The following is a 22,760-nucleotide window of genomic DNA, read 5'->3' on the forward strand; positions in this document are numbered from 1 at the left end:
GCAAGGAAAATGTGGGCGCGGATGTGATGTTGCGGGGCGGTCCTCATCCCGACGAGTGGGGACTACGTCCAGACATAGTCAGACAGGTCTGGGACCGGTTCGGGGAAGCCACGGTGGATATGTTTGCGAGCAGACAGTCTCACCAGTGCCCCTTATGGTTCTCGGTCAGTCGGGGGGACAATCCTCCCCTGGGGGTGGATGCCTTCTTGATGTATCCATGGCCGCCCGGGATTCTGTACGCGTTCCCCCCCATACATCTGATAGCTCAGCTGTTGGAGCGGATATGTCGGGAGCACAGGACCTTGATCCTGATCGCGCCGGACCGGGGAATGGCTGTATGGTTCCCGGTCTTGATCCAGCTCTTGGTAGCCCCGCCGTGGCCTGTTCCTTGGTTACCGCGGGCCCTCTCTCAGGCACACGGATCTCTGTGTCTGTTCCCTGTTCTGGTACAGCCACTAAAGGTTTGGCTGCTGGGGGGGTGAGTCTGGAGGGGATGGGTCTTGACCCTTCTGTGGTCGACACCATCCAAAACGCACACGCTCCCTCCACTATCGCGGTTTACGCGGGTAAGTGGCGTGCTTTTCAAGAGTGGTGTAAGGTGGGGGGCTGGGATCCGGTGTCCTGCCCCCTGGACGCTGTTCTTTCCTTCCTTCAGTCTATCTTGGGTAGACTGTCGGCCTTGACGGTGAGGGTATACGCCGCAGTTATATCCTCTTGTCATGTGGGTTTTGAGGGCGGTACGTTGTTCAGCCACCCTCTTGTGAAACGTTTCCTGCTTGGCGCTCGCCATCTCAAGCCGGTGGAACGTTCTCTGTCTCTGAGTTGGGACCTCCAACTGGTCCTGGGCCGGTTGTCAGAGGCCCTGTTTGAGCCTCTTGAGCAGGCGCCGTTGGAGCAGCTGTCTTTCAAGACTGCGTTCCTGCTGGCCATCACCTCCGCTAAGCGTGTGGGTGAGCTGTGTGCTCTCTCGGTGCGGCCTGAGTGCCTGTCTATTCGGGCAAATAGCGGTGCGACTCTGAGGCCTAATCCAATCTTCGTGCCAAAGAATATCCGGAGCTCTTTTCGCTCAAGGGATATTGTGATTCAGGCATTTCATCCGCCTCCTCATGCTAGTGGGTTAGAGGTGAGCCTTTATCTGTCGTGTCCTGTCCGTGCATCGGGGGTTTACCTCAGTCGGACGCAGGATCTCAGGGCTGCCGATCAACTGTTTGTTTGTTACGGTCGCCCTCGCGCAGGTAAGGCACTGTCCAAGCAGCGCCTGTCACATTGGTTGTGCGAGGGCATTGCCCTTTGCTACATGTTGGCTGGACAGGTCCCCCCTGGGGGTGTCAGGGCGCACTCCACTCGTGGAGTGGCGGCCTCTGCCGCCTTGTTAGGGGGGGCCTCGGTGGAGGACATCTGTGCTGCGGCCTCCTGGTCCTCCCCGGGTCCCTTCGTTAAGTTTTACCTCATGGACATGACTGGGGGTTCTGTCTCCCAGGCGGTTCTGAGGTCTGGGACCTCCCCTGCGTCCCGCCAGTTGGTGGGCTAGCAGGGGTGTGTGCCACAGGGTGCTGTGTCACACGTGGTCCCGCCTGTACTGTGCATTTTCAGGGGTCTTTGGTTCCCCCTTTTTCCACACTTTGGTGGAGTTGACTGCCTCCCCCCCTTCGGTAGAACGGGCGGATGGACGACCCTCCCCTCCTCCCTGGTAGTGGGGCTTACAGGCCCTCAGGGCCAGGGGTACACTTGTCGGGTCACGCGTCTGCTCTGTCCCATATCTCATAATGGCAAAGAGCGAGACGCGATGACCGGTATGATAATATAACGAAAGGTTATCCTATAACCTAGTTATATGAATACTGGCAGAGCGTCTCGTTTTCAGTGTTGGAAACTTTTTTCTGAGGAAGGTAGAGTGTGACCATGTCCGGCGTCTTATAGCAGGACGCAGGGGCGTGGCCTGGTCACGTGCATGTGAGTGCAAATTGTTTGTTTATGAGCACAGTAGGTGCTAGGAGATAAGAGTTATCTCATAATGGCAAAGAGCGAGACGCTCTGCCAGTATTCATATAACTAGGTTATAGGATAACCTTTCGCTCTGTCCCCGTCTAACGTGGAAACACACACTGGCTTTTAAGATCTATAGATCTGCCAGAGTAGATGCTGTCATCTACAGATATTTACATTATGTACACATTGAAAAACAAGTGCTATTCTTTCATGTGTAATGAATCTATAATCTATAAAAGTTTAACTTTTTGAATTGAATTACTGAAATAAATAGACTTTTCCACAATATTCAAATTTATTGAGCTGCACTCACCTGTATAAGACTCAAGGTTATGAAAGATACATCTGGTGGTTAGGAAATACACTTGTAACGCGTACTTGTTAACAACACTGAATGTACTTTATTAAAAATCAATGGTATAAATAAATATGACAATCTTGTTACATCATAGGTTACATCAGGAAGATAAAACAAAAATACTCTTAGGTGGACAAGAGTCTTCAGTAGAAAACATTTCGTAACATAGAAGTAGAACAGTGTTTTTTCTGGCACAGCAAGGTCACAGCTCCCATACAGCTGATTATAGTACCGTAGATTTACAGTAGATTATTACAGTGTGAAAGCATCCCTACATCGTATATTAGCTACCATCGTAAATACCTATTTCTGTCATAGAGGGGGATGGGGGTTCAAGTGTACAATGTCAAAACAATTTCAGAGAGAGCACAATGATATTATGCAAATGTTTGGAGAGGCTGTTGGCATAAATCTTTTTTTTTGAAATTTTGAAATTTGAAAGTTTGAAATCCCATACATTTTTCCATTGACAATGGGTTTGGATCCTATACTCGAAATATGGTTATCATTTAAAGTTAATTTGAACTAAATATTGTGGGGTTTATCTGCCAGCAGTGAATGATGGTGACTACAATGTATTTACTAATACTGATATAAACTCAAACTATTTTACAGGAGTTAAATGTAGGCCAATCTGAAAGATGAAATATAAACTCAACTATTTTACAGGAGTTAAATGTAGGCCAATCTGAAAGATGAATATAAACTCAACAGTCAGAAATTAAATATTCCCATTTAATATTAGACTGAAATCAAAGCAGGGCAAATTCAAAAGACAGTTAACTATTTTCAATGAACGTTTACCTCAGCCATCTATGCAATATATTGCTATGGAAACCATGTGCTTCCTGTCTGTGGCATCGGAAAGACTCTCTCATGGGTCTGACATCACCCTTTTGATTCATCCAAGACAGCAGTGCAAAGCAATTCACTCACATCTTCTTAAGAAGGATGCATGTTGTCTATCATAATTAAGGGGCTTGTGGTCATAGGAAAAGCAAAAGTCAACCAAAATATACTTTTGTATAAATATAAAACAACTACAAGTTGACAACACATGCAGTGCTCATTTCAGTCTGAAATGATTGATTCAAAATATTGGCGAGGTGTCCAGGAAACCTTAAAGTGTATAAATATGTATGCTTGTGTACCACACGTGTATCAGGAAAAAATACAAGGTATTTGTACTCATAGTACAGTATCTTAACACTTGATTGCATAATTTATCATATATACTTGGATAAATTCAGGATATTAAAATACTGTGCATAGTCAGATAATGACAATAAAAAACTGTTTGATAAAAAAAAATACATACAACAATGTTGTGCCAGCCTTGACCTAAACTAACCAGTTCCATTCAGTCATACAACAATGTTGTGCCAGCCTTGACCTAAACTAATCAGCTCCATTCAGTCATACAACAATGTTGTGCCAGCCTTGACCTAAACTAATCAGTTCCATTCAATCATTTTAAGAGAAACAGCCATGTCATAACACATTGACGTTAACGGCGGAACTGATTGTAAAACTGCCCAATTCTGCCATATTCTGTTTCTTAAACTAATGTCAGTCACAACAAGACCTGAATAAACGACAGTCCATGTGATCTTCATGAAAGGTTGAAATAAGGACATACAGTGATTAACAAAATACCTGAGTTTATAAGGTAAGCTGCAATGGATGAACATTATAATACATTAAGAAAAATAGAAAATGTGCACAATCAAATGAAAATCTTAGAAAATAAATCTTTGCTCCAGTGTCAGTCTTCTCTGTAATTCACAGTTTTAAGCTGTTCAGTGTTCTTTAACTATAATGGTCAACCACAGCTCTGGTTATCGTAGCTCATAGCGGGAGGGACTTTGTTGTGCTTGAGGACCAAGACACCACCATATTCACCAACTGAACAGAAGGTCTTTATCATCCTTAATTCAACACACCGGTAGTGTTTTTCCCAAATACATTAAAGCTGCACAGGGTAGGTTTTAATACAATAACTAGTTACAAATACTGGAATATTGTTTATAATCACCCTTTGAAATAAAAAAAACTAACCAACGTTGCACTTAGAGGATGCTTCTTTGAAACAAAGTGAACCAACATTGCTCTTAGAGGAGGCTTCTTTGAAACAAAGTGAACCAACATTGCTCTTAGAGGAGGCTTCTTTGAAACAAAGTGAACCAACATTGCTCTTAGAGAATGCTTCTTTGAAACAAAGTGAACCAACATTTAGTTTAATGGATGCTTCTTCGTATGGTAAAAGGGTAGGAGCACCACAGCTAAACAGATCATTTATCATTTCAGACAATGCTCCAGGGATCCAGTTTGTCTCTTGTAACACTTTATGTATTCAATACTAAAGATATATCCTACTTTTTTGTACCCCCCCCCCCCCTAAACTACCCGGTGCAGCTTTAATAAAGTCCCCCCCAACAAGGAAACTTAGTGGTTGATATGAAAAATGTTAACTGATGGTTCAAACCTACACAGAGGAAACTCTAATGTGAATAAATCAGATGGCAAAAAGAGCTATCAGTAGTGGTGTTGTTCTGAATTGATCGTCTCATGAAGGAAACCTTAGTCCTACTAGGAAACCTTAGTCCTATTAGGTTGCACAACAGGTAATCATTTGTTAAAGCTTCGCTAAACTCTACTAATACTTTATGAACTGGAGTTAAAAAGTCTTCTGGATAAAGGTCATACCCAATACTGATTCCTCTGAAGACTGGGGTTGGGGGTTCTAATAAGCTGGGAAGGCGTCGCCGGGTCGGCATTGTTCCAGGAACCGATGGGAACAGATGAATCCAGGGTGTTGGTCCAGGAGCCCATGGGACCGTACAAATCCAAGGTGTTGTAGGCCGAGCCCGGACTAGGTGTCAGTAACCTGTCGAGCGCCGGGCTGCCGGGACAGCTCAGGCTCAGCTGGGTGACGGTTACGGTGGGTATGGTCGTGCTCCTCTGGGACTGGCCCCGGTAGGACTGACCGCCGGGACTGGCCGGCGACGGCGGGGGTTTCGGAGCGACGGGCTTCTGCTTCCTCCGCCTGCTCCGTCGAAGCAGGAAGACCAGCACCACGAAGATGATGACGAGAAGCAACAGGGCCAGCAGGGGCAGGATGACCATCAGGGGGTTGGAGCTCTTCTGGGGGTAGGACTCCACACGGACAGGCGTGTTTCTGTAAGGGATGTCCTCTGCCCCGAGGGTCGGTTTGCCGAGAGTCGTGCCGAAAGAGTTGGTGCGGTTGGAAACTCCCCAGCGGTCGCGTCCCTTGACCTTCTGCTGGTTCTTGCTCGGACGCTGAGTGGAGAGGAACGAGGTGGACAAGGCGGGTGAAGCTGTTCCATTTCTGGTCGTTCGGTTCAATGTCTGAGGGACAGGTGTAGTGGTTGAGACAGGTGTCTTTGTGCTCGGGACGAGGGTTTGATCATATGGCACGACAGTAAATGTAAACTCCCCTTTAGCAGGTTGGGTATTCACCGCTTTCAGGACAAACACCAGAGAGTCGTTTAGCTCTTGAACTCCAGTCATGTTGGCATCCAGCTCCAAACCTACCCTTTCCATCAGCACATCCTGGAAAGTGAAAGACTCCACCGGCTCAGATGTCCTGCCCTTTTGAGGTTTCATATGAACTACCTTCCCATACTTTGGCTGGGCGATAACCTCAAAAAGAGGGTCGCTTTCACTTATATTCGCCAGCTCTGAGGCATTAAGGTAGCCGGTGTTTAGTTTGACAGTGATTCCGTTCGGAATCCTCACACCTTTACCAAACTGGATTAGAGGTTTAACTGTGATGTTGAGCACTTGGTTGGTCAGGTTAACTTCTGAGGTGAAGGCGGTGAACTCAAAGCTGTCTTCTGCAGAGGAAAGGTTTGTCATATGGTAAGACATCCGTCCAGCCTGTAGGTCCTCCTGTTCAAACTGTTTGGCATCTTGGTTGTCCATTAGAAGCTTACCAAAATTCGGTTGCCTCGTAATCCGGTAGTGGACTGTAGCATTTTTCCCATTGGTCTCAGCAGCAAGATTCTCTTGAGTCAGTAAAACTGAAGTCTTGCCTTGCTCCAATATCAACTCCTTGTTGTTGACTAATGAAATAACGATCTCTGTCACCTCCAGGTTGAAGAGCTTGTAGACTGGCTTGTGGTGGCCGTCGCTGACGCTGAAGTAGAACACCCCTGAGGCAGGACTTCCGTCGTGGATGAAGTACACACTTTGGTTATTGATCTGGGCTTGGGTGAAGGCCATTATCGATTCATTCAGACTTTCTTTGAGAGCCAGGTAGCCATTGTTGGGCTTGCTGATCACAGAGAATTTAATATCATGTGGTGGATTATCCAGGTCTTCAACTTTGAGATTCTCAGGCTTAAGGACCACTGTGTCTCCTTGTACGACCCTTAGGCTTGGGGCTTTGGTCTTCAGCACTGGTGGCTGATCGTTCACAGGAGTAATAGTGACGTTGAACCGCTCCTCGACAACATCACCATCCTCTGCAGGGCGCTGTGCTGGTTTTCCCTTTGGATTTAGCCACGTATCAAAGACAAAGAAGTCCTGCGTGGTCTCAGAGTCGTCGTGCTTGTAGGTGATGCCGTACTTGTTGACGATGAACTGGGAGAAATTGGGTTTGTCCTTGGTTAGGTTTCTCTCGCCCACCACAATGACGCCATGCTGGGGCAGGGATGTGACCTGGAACCAGACCTCGTGGTGGCTCCTCTGAGGGGTCGGCAGCTTGGACATCAGGTTAGAGGCATCCAGCTTGGATTCATCGATGACAACGCTCCCCCCTTCTGTTACCACGGCACCTGATGATGAAAATGACAACTTTGAAACCACTTAATCAACACTTAAACAATTCATTTATTTAATAAACACAAAGAATTATAGAATCTGTAACTATGTTTAAGTACAGCTTTTCAATGATAATCCAATATGTTCCAACACCAAACAAACACACATGTCCAGCACTAAGCAGAACTGAATGTATGGCTGCCTTGAACAAGCAAGCTCACATTTTCTCTCTGGGAACATTTCACATCTTTGGACTTTTAGTCAGGGGAATGTCTTGGTTTCTCCATAGAGATCCATTATACTTTTAGTCAGGGGAATGTCTTGGTTTCTCCATAGAGATCCATTATACTTTTAGTCAGGGGAGGGTCATGGTTTCTCCATAGAGCTCCATTATATTTTTTGTCAGGGGAGTGTCTTGGTTTCTCCATAGAACTCCATTATGCTTTTAGTCAGGGGAGGGTCATGGTTTCTCCATAGAGCTCCATTATACTTATAAATTATGCTAAACAAGGTGTGAAATAGACAGGTGTGAGTCGTTTGACGGGTCAAATCAAAGCTATACTGCATACATCACAGATCGATTACATTTTTCTTCAATTATTTTAATAGCACCATCCAGCTATACTGCACAAAAGCAACAAAATATCATTGATTATCATTGATGATCCAGACCAGTGTTTGCTAGAAGCAGCGTATTGCGCTCCGGCCCAGCATTCTCGTAGGAGATGTGTATCTTGAAGGTCTGGGTGTCCAGGGCAGCAGGCGGAGACGCCACAGAGAAGGTCATGGAGTCCATCGCCACCCAGCTCACCGACTCCACAGGGCTCTGAAGATAGACAACCTCTCCGTTGTCCACCTAAGGTACACAAACACATCATAGACACACTTAAAGGCCCAAGCAGTGATCCTGGGGTACACACACACCATAGACACTTAAAGGCCCAAGCAGTGATCCAAACGTAAACAAATGTGTAGCCCCACCTCCATAAAACAAGGAATAAGAATGGCGACATGTTTTCACTCTCTAGTTGACTGACTGAGCTATTGATACAAGGACTAAAACTAGACAACATGCTGTCATTCTCTAGTTGACTGAGCTCTCGATACAAGGACTAACACTAGACAACATGCTGTCATTATCTAGTTGACTGAGCTCTCGATACAAGGACTAAAACTAGACAACATGCTGTCATTCTCTAGTTGACTGAGCTCTTGATACAAGAACTAACACTAGACAACATGCTGTCATTCTCTAGTTGACAGACTGAGCTCTCGATACAAGGACTAACACTAGACAACATGCTGTCATTCTCTAGTTGACTGACTGAGCTCTCGATACAAGGACTAATACTAGACAACATGCTGTCATTCTCTAGTTGACTGACTGAGCTCTTAATACAAGGACTAACACTAGTCGATAACATACTGTCATTCTCTAGTTGACTGACTGAGCTCTGGATACAAGGACTAACACTATAGACAACATGCTGTCATTCTCTAGTTGACTGACTGAGCTCTTGATACAAGGACTAACACTAGACAACATGCTGTCATTCTCTAGTTGACTGACTGAACTCTTGATACAAGGACTAACACTAGACGACATGCTGTCATTCTCTAGTTGACTGAGCTCTTGATATAAGGACTAACCCTAGACAACAGATGAATAATGAATGTTTTTAAATTGTATTCAAGTTCCAAATAGTCGATTTTTCCATCTACAGATCAGACTCTTCATGGATGTGTGTGAATATAACCCACATTGATACGGTAACAGAAAGACAAGGCTGCACCGACAAACAAGCACCGCAACATCAGCCGTGTCATCAAGCGGGTATATTGGTCAAAACTCCTGATCATTCTTACATATATCTATACATATATCTTTCCCTTGAATGAACTAGCGTTGTTGAGCAGTGAATACAGCACACTGAACATCACAGCTTTAATGTATCGGATCAAAACCATCCACAAATAATTTATGTCACTAGCGCTTCGTTTGAGCCATTCATCTAGAGGCGTCTCGTTGGTTTGTTTCCCAAATGAAGACATATCTATTATTAATAGCACTGCAATATGGCTGCTTCAGCCTGGCTAGAGATGGTAACTCTGACTTACCAGCAATGTGCTCGTGCTCACACCTGTCCATTTTAAATAGAACTTAATGCATAATTGTGTGAAAAGCTACAGGCGAAAGACTGCAATTTTAGATGACAGTTGACTTCATACAGTAGAGGTTTTGCATGAAAGGTTTGTGCAGTTCTCTTTCTTCCAAGATGGCTGCCTTTCACCATTGGTAAACACTTTCGAAAGAAAATGCTTAATTTCTGTGCAGCGGTAGACTAGATCAAATGCTGGAAAATCCTGATAGTACCATTTCACTGCGACTTGTCTATAAGATCCAGTAATCATACACCAAATCATAATCTTCTTTTAATGTATTTCTCATATATCAATGCATAGCAACCGTTGTTTTGCACATAGCAACTGTGTATGTTTCTTCCAACATGGAGGACAAATGGGCATTCTAAACATTCAGTTAAACATTCCTCTATTGTCCATTAAAACGTCTTTGCGCCTTGGCTTACCATGGCCTGAGTGAAGGTGGAGATGTCCAGGGTGGAATTATCAGGCTGCACTGTCACCAGCCTCCCCAGCTTCGGACGACGAATCACACTGAACGTAACGGTGCGGTTGGAGGCGCGGCTGTTGTCATTGGTCGTCGCCTGCAGCTCCTCCTTTGTGATGGGCTTCGAAGAACCTGGTCGCGAAACGAGAGGAAGGAGGGTTTGGGAGATGGACGTGACAACAATGTGTCACGTTATTCTTCAAACAAGACACAGATGAAGTGACATTTTCTCTCAGTTTTTAACACTTTCAGTTGTACAATTTCACGAGGTTAGAATTTGGAGAAGTGAACATTTCAGTGATGTCACAAGAGCTACTGGCCAATGAAAGCTATACAGTTCAACTTGATGACAATTTGTTGATAATTAGCAAATAGGAAATCAACTGTCGTCCACGCTGTCCTAGCAACACATCAAACATTCCACTGAAACAGTTAAACGTAAACATACTGTGTTTGAGCCAATCAGCAATACCCACTGAATCACGTGACTGAGTTGCTCCCTACCTGCACGAGCTGCTGTGCTAAAAAAGTATAATGGAGCTCTATGGAAAAACCAAGACACTCCCCTGACTAAAAGTATAATGGAGCTCTATGAAGAAACCAAGACACTCCCCTTGACTAAAAGTATAATGGAGCTCTATGGAGAAACCGTGACCCTCCCCTGACTAAAAGTATAATGGAGCTCTATGGAGAAACCATGACACTCCCCTGACTAAAAGTAGTTTCAACAAGGTACGTTGATGTGTGGCTGCTTTAAAGTTAGCTCAAAGGTTCTCCATTGGACTCTCACGTTAGAGCTACGCAAGGTCTGAAATAGACACAAGTTGTTTGATGGGTCGAATTACGGCGTTACAGGGATAAAGTTGAACTTCAGTTTGAACAGGCTGACTCTAGAGGCATGTGGCAGGGCCTCAGAACAATGACAGATTACAAAGGCACCTCCCTCAAACTGAACAGTGACATCTCCTTAGCAAATGATCTCAATTCCTTCTATGCAAGGTTTGAGGCTGTGAATAAAAACACCAGCCTACAAACCACGGCAATGGGGGGGGGGGGGGTCTGCTGATGGAGACCCAGTGTTCAGGGTAACAGAGCATGAGGTGAGACGGATCTTTAAAAAAGTGAATATCAGGAAGGCAGCAGGACCGGACGGCATCCCCGGCCGCGTCCTAAAAGTCTGTGCCAACCAACTGGCCCCGGTATTCACTGACATCTTCAACCTGTCCTTGGAACAGGCTGTCATCCCCACCTGTCTGAAGAAGTCCACCATCATCCCTGTACCCAAAAAATCTACGCCCGCTTGCCTCAACGACTACCGCCCTGTAGCCCTCACCTCCATAGCCATGAAGTGCTTTGAGAAGCTAGTGAAGGGCTACATCTGTTCCTCCCTCCCCATCAACCTGGACCCTCTGCAATTTGCATATCGCCCCAACAGGTCCACGGAGGACGCCATAGCCCATGTGCTGCACACAGCAGCATCACACCTGGACAAGAGGCAGGGGAACTATGTGAGAATGCTGTTCATCGACTACAGCTCAGCATTCAATACCATAGTCCCCTCCAAACTCATAGCCAAGCTCAGGGACCTGGGCTTGAACTATGACCTCTGCCAGTGGGTCTTGGACTTCCTGACGGGCAGACCCCAGGTGGTAAGAGCAGGCAACTGCACCTCCTCATCCATCACGCTCAACATAGGGGCCCCCCAGGGCTGTGTTCTGAGCCCCCTCCTCTACTCCCTGTACACACATGACTGCGTAGCACAGCGGAACAACAACACCATCATCAAATTTGCTGATGACACAGTAGTGGTGGGCCTGATCTCTGCCAACGACGAAAGGGCCTACCTGGAAGAGGTAGAGAACCTGTCACAGTGGTGTCAGGAGAACTGCCTCTCCCTGAACGTCAGCAAAACAAAAGAGATGATTGTGGACTTCAGGAGGTCGGGGGTCAAGGACTACAGCCCCCTCAGCATCGACGGGGCACCGGTTGAGAGAGTGAACAGTTTCAAGTACCTCGGAGCCCACATATCCGAGGATTTGACATGGACCACACACATTGACAGTGTTGTGAAGAAGGCACGACAACGCCTCTACTTCCTCAGGCGCCTAAGGAAGTTCCAAGTCAGTCAGAAGATCCTTAGGAACTTCTACTCATGTACAATAGAGAGCATCCTGACTGGCAACATCACCTCCTGGTTTGGGAATAGCACTGCACAAGACCGTAGCAGACTACAAAGAGTGACACGTTCAGCCGAACGCACAATTGGAGGGGGGCTTCCCACCCTCCAGAACATTTACAACAAGCGGTGCAAGGGGAAGGCTAAGAGAATTATTAAGGACTCGAGCCACCCGAACAACTGCCTCTTTGAACTGCTGCGGTCAGGCAAGCGATACCGGAGTCTTAAGGCGAGCACAGAAAGACTCAGAAGAAGCTTCTATCCCCAGGCCATCAGGCTGCTAAACGAACAATAAACACTATGCAACAACCATCAAATGCACACAGCACACACACCCACACGCACACACTCACTTAAACAAACAACACACTGCAGCACCCACTCTCCACACTTTAGATCACACAAACACACTTTATATTTATTGATAAAGGATGCACTACAACTCGTACACCTACTGTAAACTGTACCTAAATTGTACCTCATCCCATTTCTGCCTTGCACTATATAGTATTGTATATTAGTACACTGCACAGTATTGTATATTATATGGTAACTCAGTTACGTCTATTCTGCATCGAACATTGTACATATGTCTATACTGAACACTGTGACCTCATTTTTTTTACTTCTAATTTACATGCTATACTATGTTATTTTATTTCATACTTATCTTGTCTTGCACAGTCTCTGGAGCGTAACAGTAAGAAGCATTTTGTATAAAAGTATTCTGTACTTCTGTATGACAACTATTAAAGAAACTTGAAACTTGAAACTTGAATTAAAGGTAGAACAGCAGACATCACAGAATATTATATATATATTTTCTTTATTATATTTATTTTGGGGCTTTTTTCTTTATTTTTTACCCATCCCAATTTAGTCGTTATGCCAATTCCCTTCCTGGTCGTTGTGCGCATTGCCCCACTGTCGGCCTGGGGAGGGTGTAGAACTACCACATGCCTCCTCCGATATAGTGGAGTCGCCAGCCGCTTCTTTTCATCTGACAGCGAGGAGTTTCACTGGGGGAACATAACTGACGTAGGGACGACTGACCAAGCCGGAGGTACCGCTGACAGCTGGATTCGATCCCAGAGTCTCTGCGGTGGTAGGCGAGCACTTAGTCCGCTGCGCTACCCAGCCGCCCCTACTTAGGTTGTTCTTTGTATATTGTCTATTGTATATTTGTATAGTGTTGGGACTATACATGAACTTGAAACTACTGCTGCTTTGAAGAGAAGGCCGATATGGAGAGAAGGCGAGAGGTCTGCTCCTGGTGGAAAACAGTGAAGTCCGTCCATCTCTTGTTTCCATGACCACCGTCCCTCTTTCTCTCTCTCTCTGTCTCTATCTGTCATTATCCTTCTTCACTCACGAACAGAAGACATGTTGGTGGCCTTTCATTCTATCAGAAGAATGATGTGAATTCTTAAAACAGCTGTTCTCCTTCGCTAGGTGTCACTGTACTGTTTACATGTACTGTAGAAACAGGACAACTGACCCTCGTGCTGCTCAGAGGAAGTAGAACTAATGACTTGCTGCTGCTTGTGAGTCAAGAAGAGAGACCCGGTGAACACACACACACACTTAAAAAAATAGCCTCTATGGCCTAAAATAACTCACAGGGACGCAATCGAAACAGGAAATGAGCTTTAAATAAACGTTTCCTGAGACGTAAGGTCCAAAATACAGGAGTTGTTGAGCTGAAAGTAGGTACGTAGGAGGTGAGTTGTGAGGTCCTTAAAGGTGCTATACAATAACCTTTTTATGTAGAGTAATCGTTTAAAGGTGCTATAGATAGGGTTGGGTACCGTTCACATTTGAACCGATATCGGTACCAGACGGTACCCTTTTCGGTACTTTACTCTCCTGTAATAACAACATTTTTATTTCAGTTGTAAAACTAAACTAAAGTCTAAACTTCTCAAATTCAACATTGTTATCACACCACACAAACTAAAATCCCTCCCTACCTCCCTCTCCCAAACCGTTCCTACAACCATTCTTTAATGTTGCATGATCATGTATACATTTATTATGTATTATTATTGTTTATGTTTAAATATCAACATTATCTGGCCATCCTCAGTAAATACTATCAAACTCCTCTGACCTCATCTGGTCTTTCCGCACACACAAACACAGAAAGGGAGAATAATCAGCTAATGAAGTTAATGTTTATTAACATCAATTATCCAGTTAATTTTTCTAGTGTAACGTTTGACTATTTGAGTGAGAGAGAGGGGCTCTGCCGCCTTCGTACCAACAGCCATCAGACTGTACAACGCCTCACTGTGCCTAGGGATGGGTACCTTTCACATGTGAACCGATACGGTACCGGTACCGGTACCTGTGAATCGATACCGGTACCCAACGGTACCTTTTTTCTGTACTTTAGTCTCAAGAAATTTAATTGACCTACATCAGTCGTAAAAAAAAAAATCCAAACATCAAATAACTACAATTTCAACAGTTTTCGGCTTGCCATTGCTCCGACTGCTTTGTTGTTGAATCAAGTCAAATCCTAGGTAAGCCTATATTGTGCGTGTGAACGTTGACATGAAAAGAAAAAAGGTACAAAAAAAATAATAATAATAATTTTTTTATTTTTATTTTTTTTCGGTATCTCACTTGAATCAATACTCGGTAGTACCGACGTGTTTCGGTTCGGTACCTCAAAAGTACCGAATTTGGTACCCATCCCTAACTGTGCCTCACTGCCTCACTGAGCACAGAGTAACAGTATAAATCCCTGTATATCTTCCTGTACATTCCTGCACATTTCACATTTGACTGTACATTTTTACTGTATAGTTTTAGACTGTATATTTTAGAATGTATATACATATTTGTTAGAATGTATATCTGACTGTACTCGTGTTTAGGGGTGACCTTCGAATTATTTTTGGAATTCTAAGCTTCAGGGCCGAGATTCGATTTTAATTCGAAGCTTCGAAATAAAATAAAAATTGAAAATTCTTTTTAATTTTCTTTAAAAAAAAAGAAATTTATGTTGTGGGACTTGTAGAGCACTTTGTTCAACTTTGTCAGTGCTGTAAAGTTTAAACCTTTTTAAATCTTAGACAAACGAAACACTTTACTTTCATGAAATATTGTAAGCTGTCATTTGAGGCTTTATAAAAGCAGCACAATGAACACAAATCTGTCAGTGCCAAGTCCGACCTAATTTTTTTATTTTATTTTGATATTCGAATCCCATGCCCATCGAACGAAGCTTCGAAGTATTTAAGACAGCCCTACGTGTTCTTATTCTTATTTTAGATTTTGACTACCTGAATGTTCATTGTGAGCGATCTGTGGTGCTGAATGTCCCTCGGGATCAATAAAGTACTTATTTTCTATTCTATTAAGAAACACGTCTTCGTCAGAACCACGTCTCTCTTCTCCTTCTTAACATCAAAACCCTTCCTCACCATACAAGGCATTCTATTATTATTACTATTTATATCATCATCTTTTTCCCTGCCTGTATCCCCCCCCCCCCTCCCCCTCCTTCCGCCATGCCGCCATGACACCTGAATTTCCCTAAAGAGGATTAATGAGGGAACACTTGACCGGACTCTTCCCTGCCTGCTCGGCACGCCGGCACACAGAACCCCAGTAAAGCGGCCACAGACAGACAGTGGCACCGCTTTTCACAAGTACCCACTCGCTCGCTCGCTGCTTGGAAAGCTCCATGGGTCTGAGCCAGCTGGCTGGTGTAACACACTCCCTCTCTCACCATCCCCAGCACAGAGAAGCAGAAACCAGACAACCCAGCCAGGCCTGGAGATTAACTCAGGCAGCTTCCAAAACAAAAGCCAGGCCCAGGGGGCCTATTTTTAGCCCCGGAGTATTAAAATGTGGTGCATGACTCCCTTCTAAAAATTTTTTTTTAAAAAGAAACAACTCCATCGGTCTGGGAATTAGAGGAAGTAAACGACACAGGGCTTAAGGGTTCCAGCGAAAGGCACTGAATTATTCAATCAAATGGGCAGAGACTTCTGCTAACGTTAAAGGAACACTCCAACATTTTGGGAAAATACACAGTATTTGCCATCGTCCCCCTGAGTCAAGAGAGGAGGATAGAATGAAACATGTCGAGGTAGAACCTGATAGAAGGTCACAGGGAGGACCATGAAGTGGCCATACATTATGTTCTCCACTGAACCCCCTCTGAGAAGAGCAGAGGAGGCAGCTAATCCACGTGTGGAGTCCACTCTGACCCCGACTAGTGGAGTCTGACCTGCCTGGGTGTAGCAGAAGACTGGTAGAGTCTGAAGGTTGTAGCAGAAGACTGGTAGAGTCTGAAGGTTGTAGTAGAAGACCGGTAGAGGCTGACGGTTGTAGCAGAAGACTGGTAGAGGCTGACGGTTGTAGCAGAAGACTGGTAGAGGCTGACGGTTGTAGCAGAAGACTGGTAGAGTCTGAAGGTTGTAGCAGAAGACTGGTAGAGGCTGAAGGTTGTAGCAGAAGACTGGTAGAGGCTGACGGTTGTAGCAGAATACTGGTGGAGTCTGAAGGTTGTAGCAGAAGACTGGTAGAGGCTGACGGTTGTAGCAGAAGACTGGTAGAGTCTGAAGGTTGTAGCAGAAGACTGGTAGAGGCTGAAGGTTGTAGCAGAAGACTGGTAGAGGCTGACGGTTGTAGCAGAATACTGGTGGAGTCTGAAGGTTGTAGCAGAAGACTGGTAGAGGCTGAAGGTTGTAGCAGAAGACTGGTAGAGTCTGAAGGTTGTAGCAGAAGACTGGTAGAGGCTGAAGGTTGTAGCAGAAGACTGGTAGAGGCTGACGGTTGTAGCAGAAGACTGGTAGAGGCTGAAGGTTGTAGCAGAAGACTGGTAGAGGCTGATGGTTGTAGCAGAAGACTGGTAGAGGCTGAAGGTTGTAGCAGAAGACTGGTAGAGGCTGACGGTTGTAGCAGAAGACTGGTAGAGTCTGAAGGTTGTAGCAGAAGACTGGTAGAGGCTGAAGGTTGTAGCAGAAGACTGGTAGAGTCTGAAGGTTGTAGCAGAAGACTGGTAGAGGCTGAAGGTTGTAGCAGAAGACTGGTAGAGGCTGAAGGTTGTAGCAGAAGACTGGTAGAGTCTGAAGGTTGTAGCAGAAGACTGGTAGAGGCTGACGGTTGTAGCAGAAGACTGGTAGAGGCTGACGGTTGTAGCAGAATACTGGTGGAGGCTGACGGTTGTAGCAGAATACTGGTGGAGTCTGATGGTTGTAGCAGAATACTGGTAGAGTCTGACGGTTGTAGCAGAAGACTGGTAGAGTCTGACGGTTGTAGCAGAAGACTGGTAGAGTCTGACGGTTGTAGCAGATGACTGGTAGAGTCTGACGGTTGTAGCAGATGACTGGTAGAGTCTGAAGGTTGTAGCAGAAGACTGGTGGAGGCTGACTGTTGTAGCAGAAGACTGGTGGAGGCTGATGGTTGTAGCAGAAGACTGGTGGAGTCTGACGGTTGTAGCAGAAGACTGGTGGAGGCTGAAGGTTGTAGCAGAAGACTGGTAGAGGCTGAAGGTTGTAGCAGAAGACTGGTAGAGGCTGACCTGCCTGGGTGTAGCAGAAGGCAATGCCTTCACACAACCACTGAGACAGAGTTCACACAGACGGGGCATAACAGATCCATGCTCCTTTCCCTGTGGCGAGGATAAAGGTGAGGAGTAGGGTAAAACGCTTTGAGGAAAATATCCTTGGAGCTGAATGAGCTTGTGATACTTTTAGTAACAAAGGCAGGATTCTGCCTCAGAGCGGCACTGCTACCGTTACCGTTTATGGCACACAGCTCGGTCAGACGTTTGACGGATGAGACAAGCTTTTTGGCACACAGGGTCTGTTTTTGTTTGAGAAAACCACCTCTGTAGATTGTGCATGTGCAGAAAACCTGTCCTGCCCGGCAGACACATTACTGTACTGACAGAGCAGTGACCAGCAAACACATTAATGACAGAGCAGTGACCAGCAGACACATTACTGTACTGACACATTACTGACACATTAATGACACATTACTGACACATTAATGACACATTACTAATGACACATTACTGACACATTAATGACACATTACTGACACATTAATGACAGAGCAGTGACCAGCAGACACATTACTGACAGAGCAGTGACCAGCAGAAACATTACTGACACATTACTGACAGAGCAGTGACCAGCAGACACATTACTGACACATTACTGACACATTACTGACACATTACTGACACATTACTGACAGAGCAGTGACCAGCAGACACATTACTGACACATTACTGACAGAGCAGTGACCAGCAGACACATTACTGACACATTACTGACACATTACTGACACATTACTGACACATTACTGACAGAGCAGTGACCAGCAGACACATTACTGACACATTACTGACAGAGCAGTGACCAGCAGACACATTACTGACACATTACTGACACATTACTGACACATTACTGACAGAGCAGTGACCAGCAGACACATTACTGACACATTACTGACAGAGCAGTGACCAGCAGACACATTACTGACACATTACTGACACATTACTGACACATTACTGACAGAGCAGTGACCAGCAGACACATTACTGACACATTACTGACACATTACTGACAGAGCAGTGACCAGCAGACACATTACTGACACATTACTGACACATTACTGACACATTACTGACAGAGCAGTGACCAGCAGACACATTACTGACACATTACTGACACATTACTGACAGAGCAGTGACCAGCAGACACATTACTGACACATTACTGACACATTACTGACAGAGCAGTGACCAGCAGACACATTACTAGCCCTGAGTGTTAATGTGAAACTGTATAAACGCTGCACCAGGGGGTAGGGCTGGGCGATATGGCCTAAAAATAAAATCTCTGATATTTTTTTTTTAATTGATTTTTTTCTCTTGAAAACTAGAAACGCCTAGGAAATCATTCAAATAACCTTTGTTTTTATTTGACACAAAAAAATTATCAAACCAAGATGAATTTCCCTATTGGGATTGAAGTGCAAACCTAATTTTCACCAATCTTCACTTACATTTTTTTTTAATAATAATATAAAAGGTTACTCTTGATCAAACAAAGATGAATGTCCCTATTGGGATTAATAGTGCAATAATTGCTTTTTCACCAAACTTTACTTAAAACAAATAAAACGTGCCTCTTGATCATCAAACAAGAATGAATTGCCCTATTGGGATTAATAAAGTGCAAATCTAACTTTCACCAAACATCACTTTTTTGTAAAATAAAAGGCGAATAAAAAAAAATAAAAAAATCGATTTAAATTTTTCAAAATCGTCCTAGATCATTAATTCGAATTAATCGAAATATCTATTAATCGCCCAGCCCTACCAGGGGGTTGTGGAAGGCTGAGGGCTAGATTATTTATTATGTATTGTACCCATTCTGCAATCTGTTAATAAAACGTTCATTCAATCAATCAATCTGCACAGTAATTGATTGAATGCAAATTTTATTAACAGATTGCAGAATGGGTACAATACAGTACGGATCAATACACATACGGGGATGCAGACCAGAGAAAGACTTTCGTCTTGTTTAAATCAGGGTCCCCCATTTTCAATTCATAATGAATTGTAAGTAAGGGTGCAACTTGCTCAGTGCAATCCATTCTTTTTGGATCTAGCCCTCAGAGTGTTCATGTGAAACTGTATATTTTCCGCACCAGGGGGTTGTGGTAGGCTGAGTATTGAGGCGTTTTGGGTAGGAATGCTTTGTTTCTTTTATCTCTTCATTAGATAAAATGTTTTTTTTTTTACACGTTTCACAACATCTTCTGATTAACAGCATGAACGAGGCGTTTGTGTCTCTCTCGACTTTCGTGCAAAGCCTGTGTTCTGTGTATGAGCCATTTCACAGAAAGGGCAAGCTGTCAGCCATAGAGAGCCTTTGATTGGACACATCACAGACAGAGAGGTTCTGATTATCTCACACACACACACACACACACACACACACACACACACACACACACACACACACACACACACACACACACACACACACACACACACACACACACACACACACACACACACACACACACACACACACACACACACACACACACACACACACACACACACACACACACACACACACACACACACACACACACACACACACACACACACACACATCCACATCCACATCCACAAGAGAACTGTGACCTGACTGTGACCCTGGATTTCTCATTTGATCTTCTGGTCCGTCAAATATTTTTAAAACGGGAATCTAAAAAAAAGTTATCTGGAAGAGAAACAAGGCAACATGAAGAAGTGACGTTTAGCTGCTTTGTTATTGTGGAGATGAAGAGCCTTTAAAAAAATAAACAAGAGAGGGAGGTTTGCTTGTTTTCTTTCTGTTTTTGAACTAAGCGCTACTTTTAAACTTGGCCATACATACGTGCGACGGTGCGACTCCTTGAGCCATACATGGTAAGACTGGAAACTCACTTCCAAAATAACACATGGCCTTGAAGCGCCAACGGCGGCCAAAAGGTGGACTTTTTTAGTTAGCAACTTGTGCCTTAATTCATTAATTGTGTCCTTAAAGGGGCATTTAGCAAAAAAAACAATGCAGATTAATTCAGCAAAGAATATCACACACGCTAAACAGTTTTGCACACATTCATTTACAGTAGTTTGACGGTTATTGAGAGTAAATGAGTTTGCATACGGCCACCAGTGATGTCATCAGGGACACTGAATCCTTGTGTTGTGTTAATTACATCACCGTGAAATGATGTAGATGAAGAAATAACAATACCTTGTCATATAGGGACTGCTACCTTATCATTGCATTGATCTGTTATTACTGTAACACAACACAAGGATTCAATGTCCCTGATGATGCCCCCGACAGCAACCATCAGCAAGACCAAGGAGCTGGTGGTGGACTACTGGAGAGGCAAGAAGAGGCCCCCCCGGACTCCCATCACCATCCGAGGGGATGAGGTGGAGATGGTAGAGACATACAAGTTCCTTGGAGTACACCTAAACAACAAATTAGACTGCTCGGACAACACAGAGGCCCTCCACAGGAAGGGACAGAGCAGGCTGTTCTTCCTGAGGAGACTCAGGTCCTTCAACGTGTGCAATAGACTGCTGCAGTCTATTAGCAAGGCGTTAGGCGGCGGTATCGGACCGTTGCGGTCTCAGACAGAGTGCCACACAGTCCTACAGCATAGCAGGATGAATTATGAATGGAAATAGCGAATAAAAGAAATAACGATCCAATAACGAGTTTACTCGTTGTTGGCAGAATTCGATTGCCAGGCTATAACGAGTTAAGGGGAGAAACGGTTAATGAGATGCAGACCAGAGAAAGACTTTCGTCTTGTTTACATCAGGGTCCCCCATTTTCAATTCATAATGAATTGTAAGTAAGGGTGCAATTAGCACCGTGCAATCCATTCTTTGTGGATTCTAAGTGTGTCTGACTCTTACCACCTAAACTGCATATACCTTATGTATACTGCACCTGTGTATACTGCTTACTTTACTTACTCATAGTATATATTCAGATTCTAAGTGTTTTATTGCCCATATTTATTGTAACGTATAATATAACTGATAGGGCATACAGACCCTCATCTGCACCTTTGATTATACAGTTTATTTGCTCATATTCAGAGTTAATTATATTGTTTACACTGCTTATTGTTATCCTATATAATTGTATTGCCTATATTTATGTCTTTCTACTATTACCCTGCCCATACCTGTACCTCCCCTCCCCTGTGCTGCTATGACACCCACATTTCCCCAAGGGGATCAATAAAGGAGTATCTTATCTTATCTTATGATGTCACTGGTGGCCATATTCAAACTCTCAACAAATGTCAAACAAAATTAATGCGTGTAAAACTGTTTTGTGCCCCTTTAACTGTAGAAAGTTGATAGGGATTATTGTCATCATCATCATTATTATTATTATAATAATAATAATAATAATAATAATAATAATAATAATAATAATAATAATAATAATAATAATAATAATAATAATAATAATAATAATAATAATAATAATAATAATAATAATAATAATAATAATAATAATAATAATAATTGTTGTGAAGGGCCAGATTAAACCGAATATATATATTTATTTATATATATATATTTAATTGTATTTGTATATTCTCTAATATTCCCTGATATCCCTTGTATATTCCTTGTACAATATGCATTGAATATCCATTCTAGCCTACTGAACATCCCATAATAGTCTCCATTCTACTATTGGTCGAGACCTTGGTGCCAGGCTGCCATACCCCTCAGACCCAGTTCAAACGTACCGCTCGACATGTACGAACAAGTCCTAGTTCCGCGTAGGAATTTGGCTACCGCACCACTAATGGGACTATTTGTTCATAGTAGGGGTGGACGGTATGGTCTAAAATTTATATCACGGTATAATTTGAAGCATAGACGGTAACGGTATATATCACGGTATCATCGTTTTTGATAATTTTTTTTTTTAATTTTATATAATTTTTTTTTTTTTTATAAAATATATATATTATATAATTAGACTTGTACTGGTATTATCTGCGAGACATCGCCACCACGCAACAAGCTCCACTGTCTGTGTGTACTCTAGTAGCCTCCAGCTACGGCCAGAATTCTCCGGAGCTGCACCTGGACCTATACTCAAGTAGCCTCGAGCAGAGCTACGGCCAGGATTCTCCGGCGCTGCACCTGGACCCTATTGTATTGGTATTATAACGTTAGCAAGCCCTCAGCTCGAATACGCATCGAATCAGTGTTATAAGACATTGATATCATGAGCTATCTG

At 43.9% G+C, this 22,760-nt stretch overlaps 1 protein-coding gene across 2 annotated transcripts in view; it reads right to left on the reverse strand.

Moving 5' to 3' along the window:
* Positions 1–4,763: 4,763 nt before the first annotated feature.
* cspg4ba (chondroitin sulfate proteoglycan 4ba) overlaps positions 4,764–22,760 on the reverse strand; it is a 97,610-nt gene continuing 79,613 nt past the window's right edge. For both annotated transcript variants that reach the window (XM_084307513.1, XM_084307512.1), the window contains exons 8-10: positions 9,721–9,893; positions 7,805–7,988; positions 4,764–7,146 (exon numbers count right to left, since the gene is read on the reverse strand). In XM_084307513.1, the coding sequence (XP_084163639.1) occupies positions 5,048–7,146; positions 7,805–7,988; positions 9,721–9,893 (2,456 nt within the window). In that variant the 3' untranslated portion in view covers positions 4,764–5,047. The remainder of the gene's footprint in view (positions 7,147–7,804; positions 7,989–9,720; positions 9,894–22,760) is intronic.

Source organism: Notolepis coatsorum (assembly GCF_963971535.1).
Source record: "Notolepis coatsorum genome assembly, chromosome: 2".
NCBI lineage: Eukaryota > Metazoa > Chordata > Actinopteri > Aulopiformes > Paralepididae > Notolepis > Notolepis coatsorum.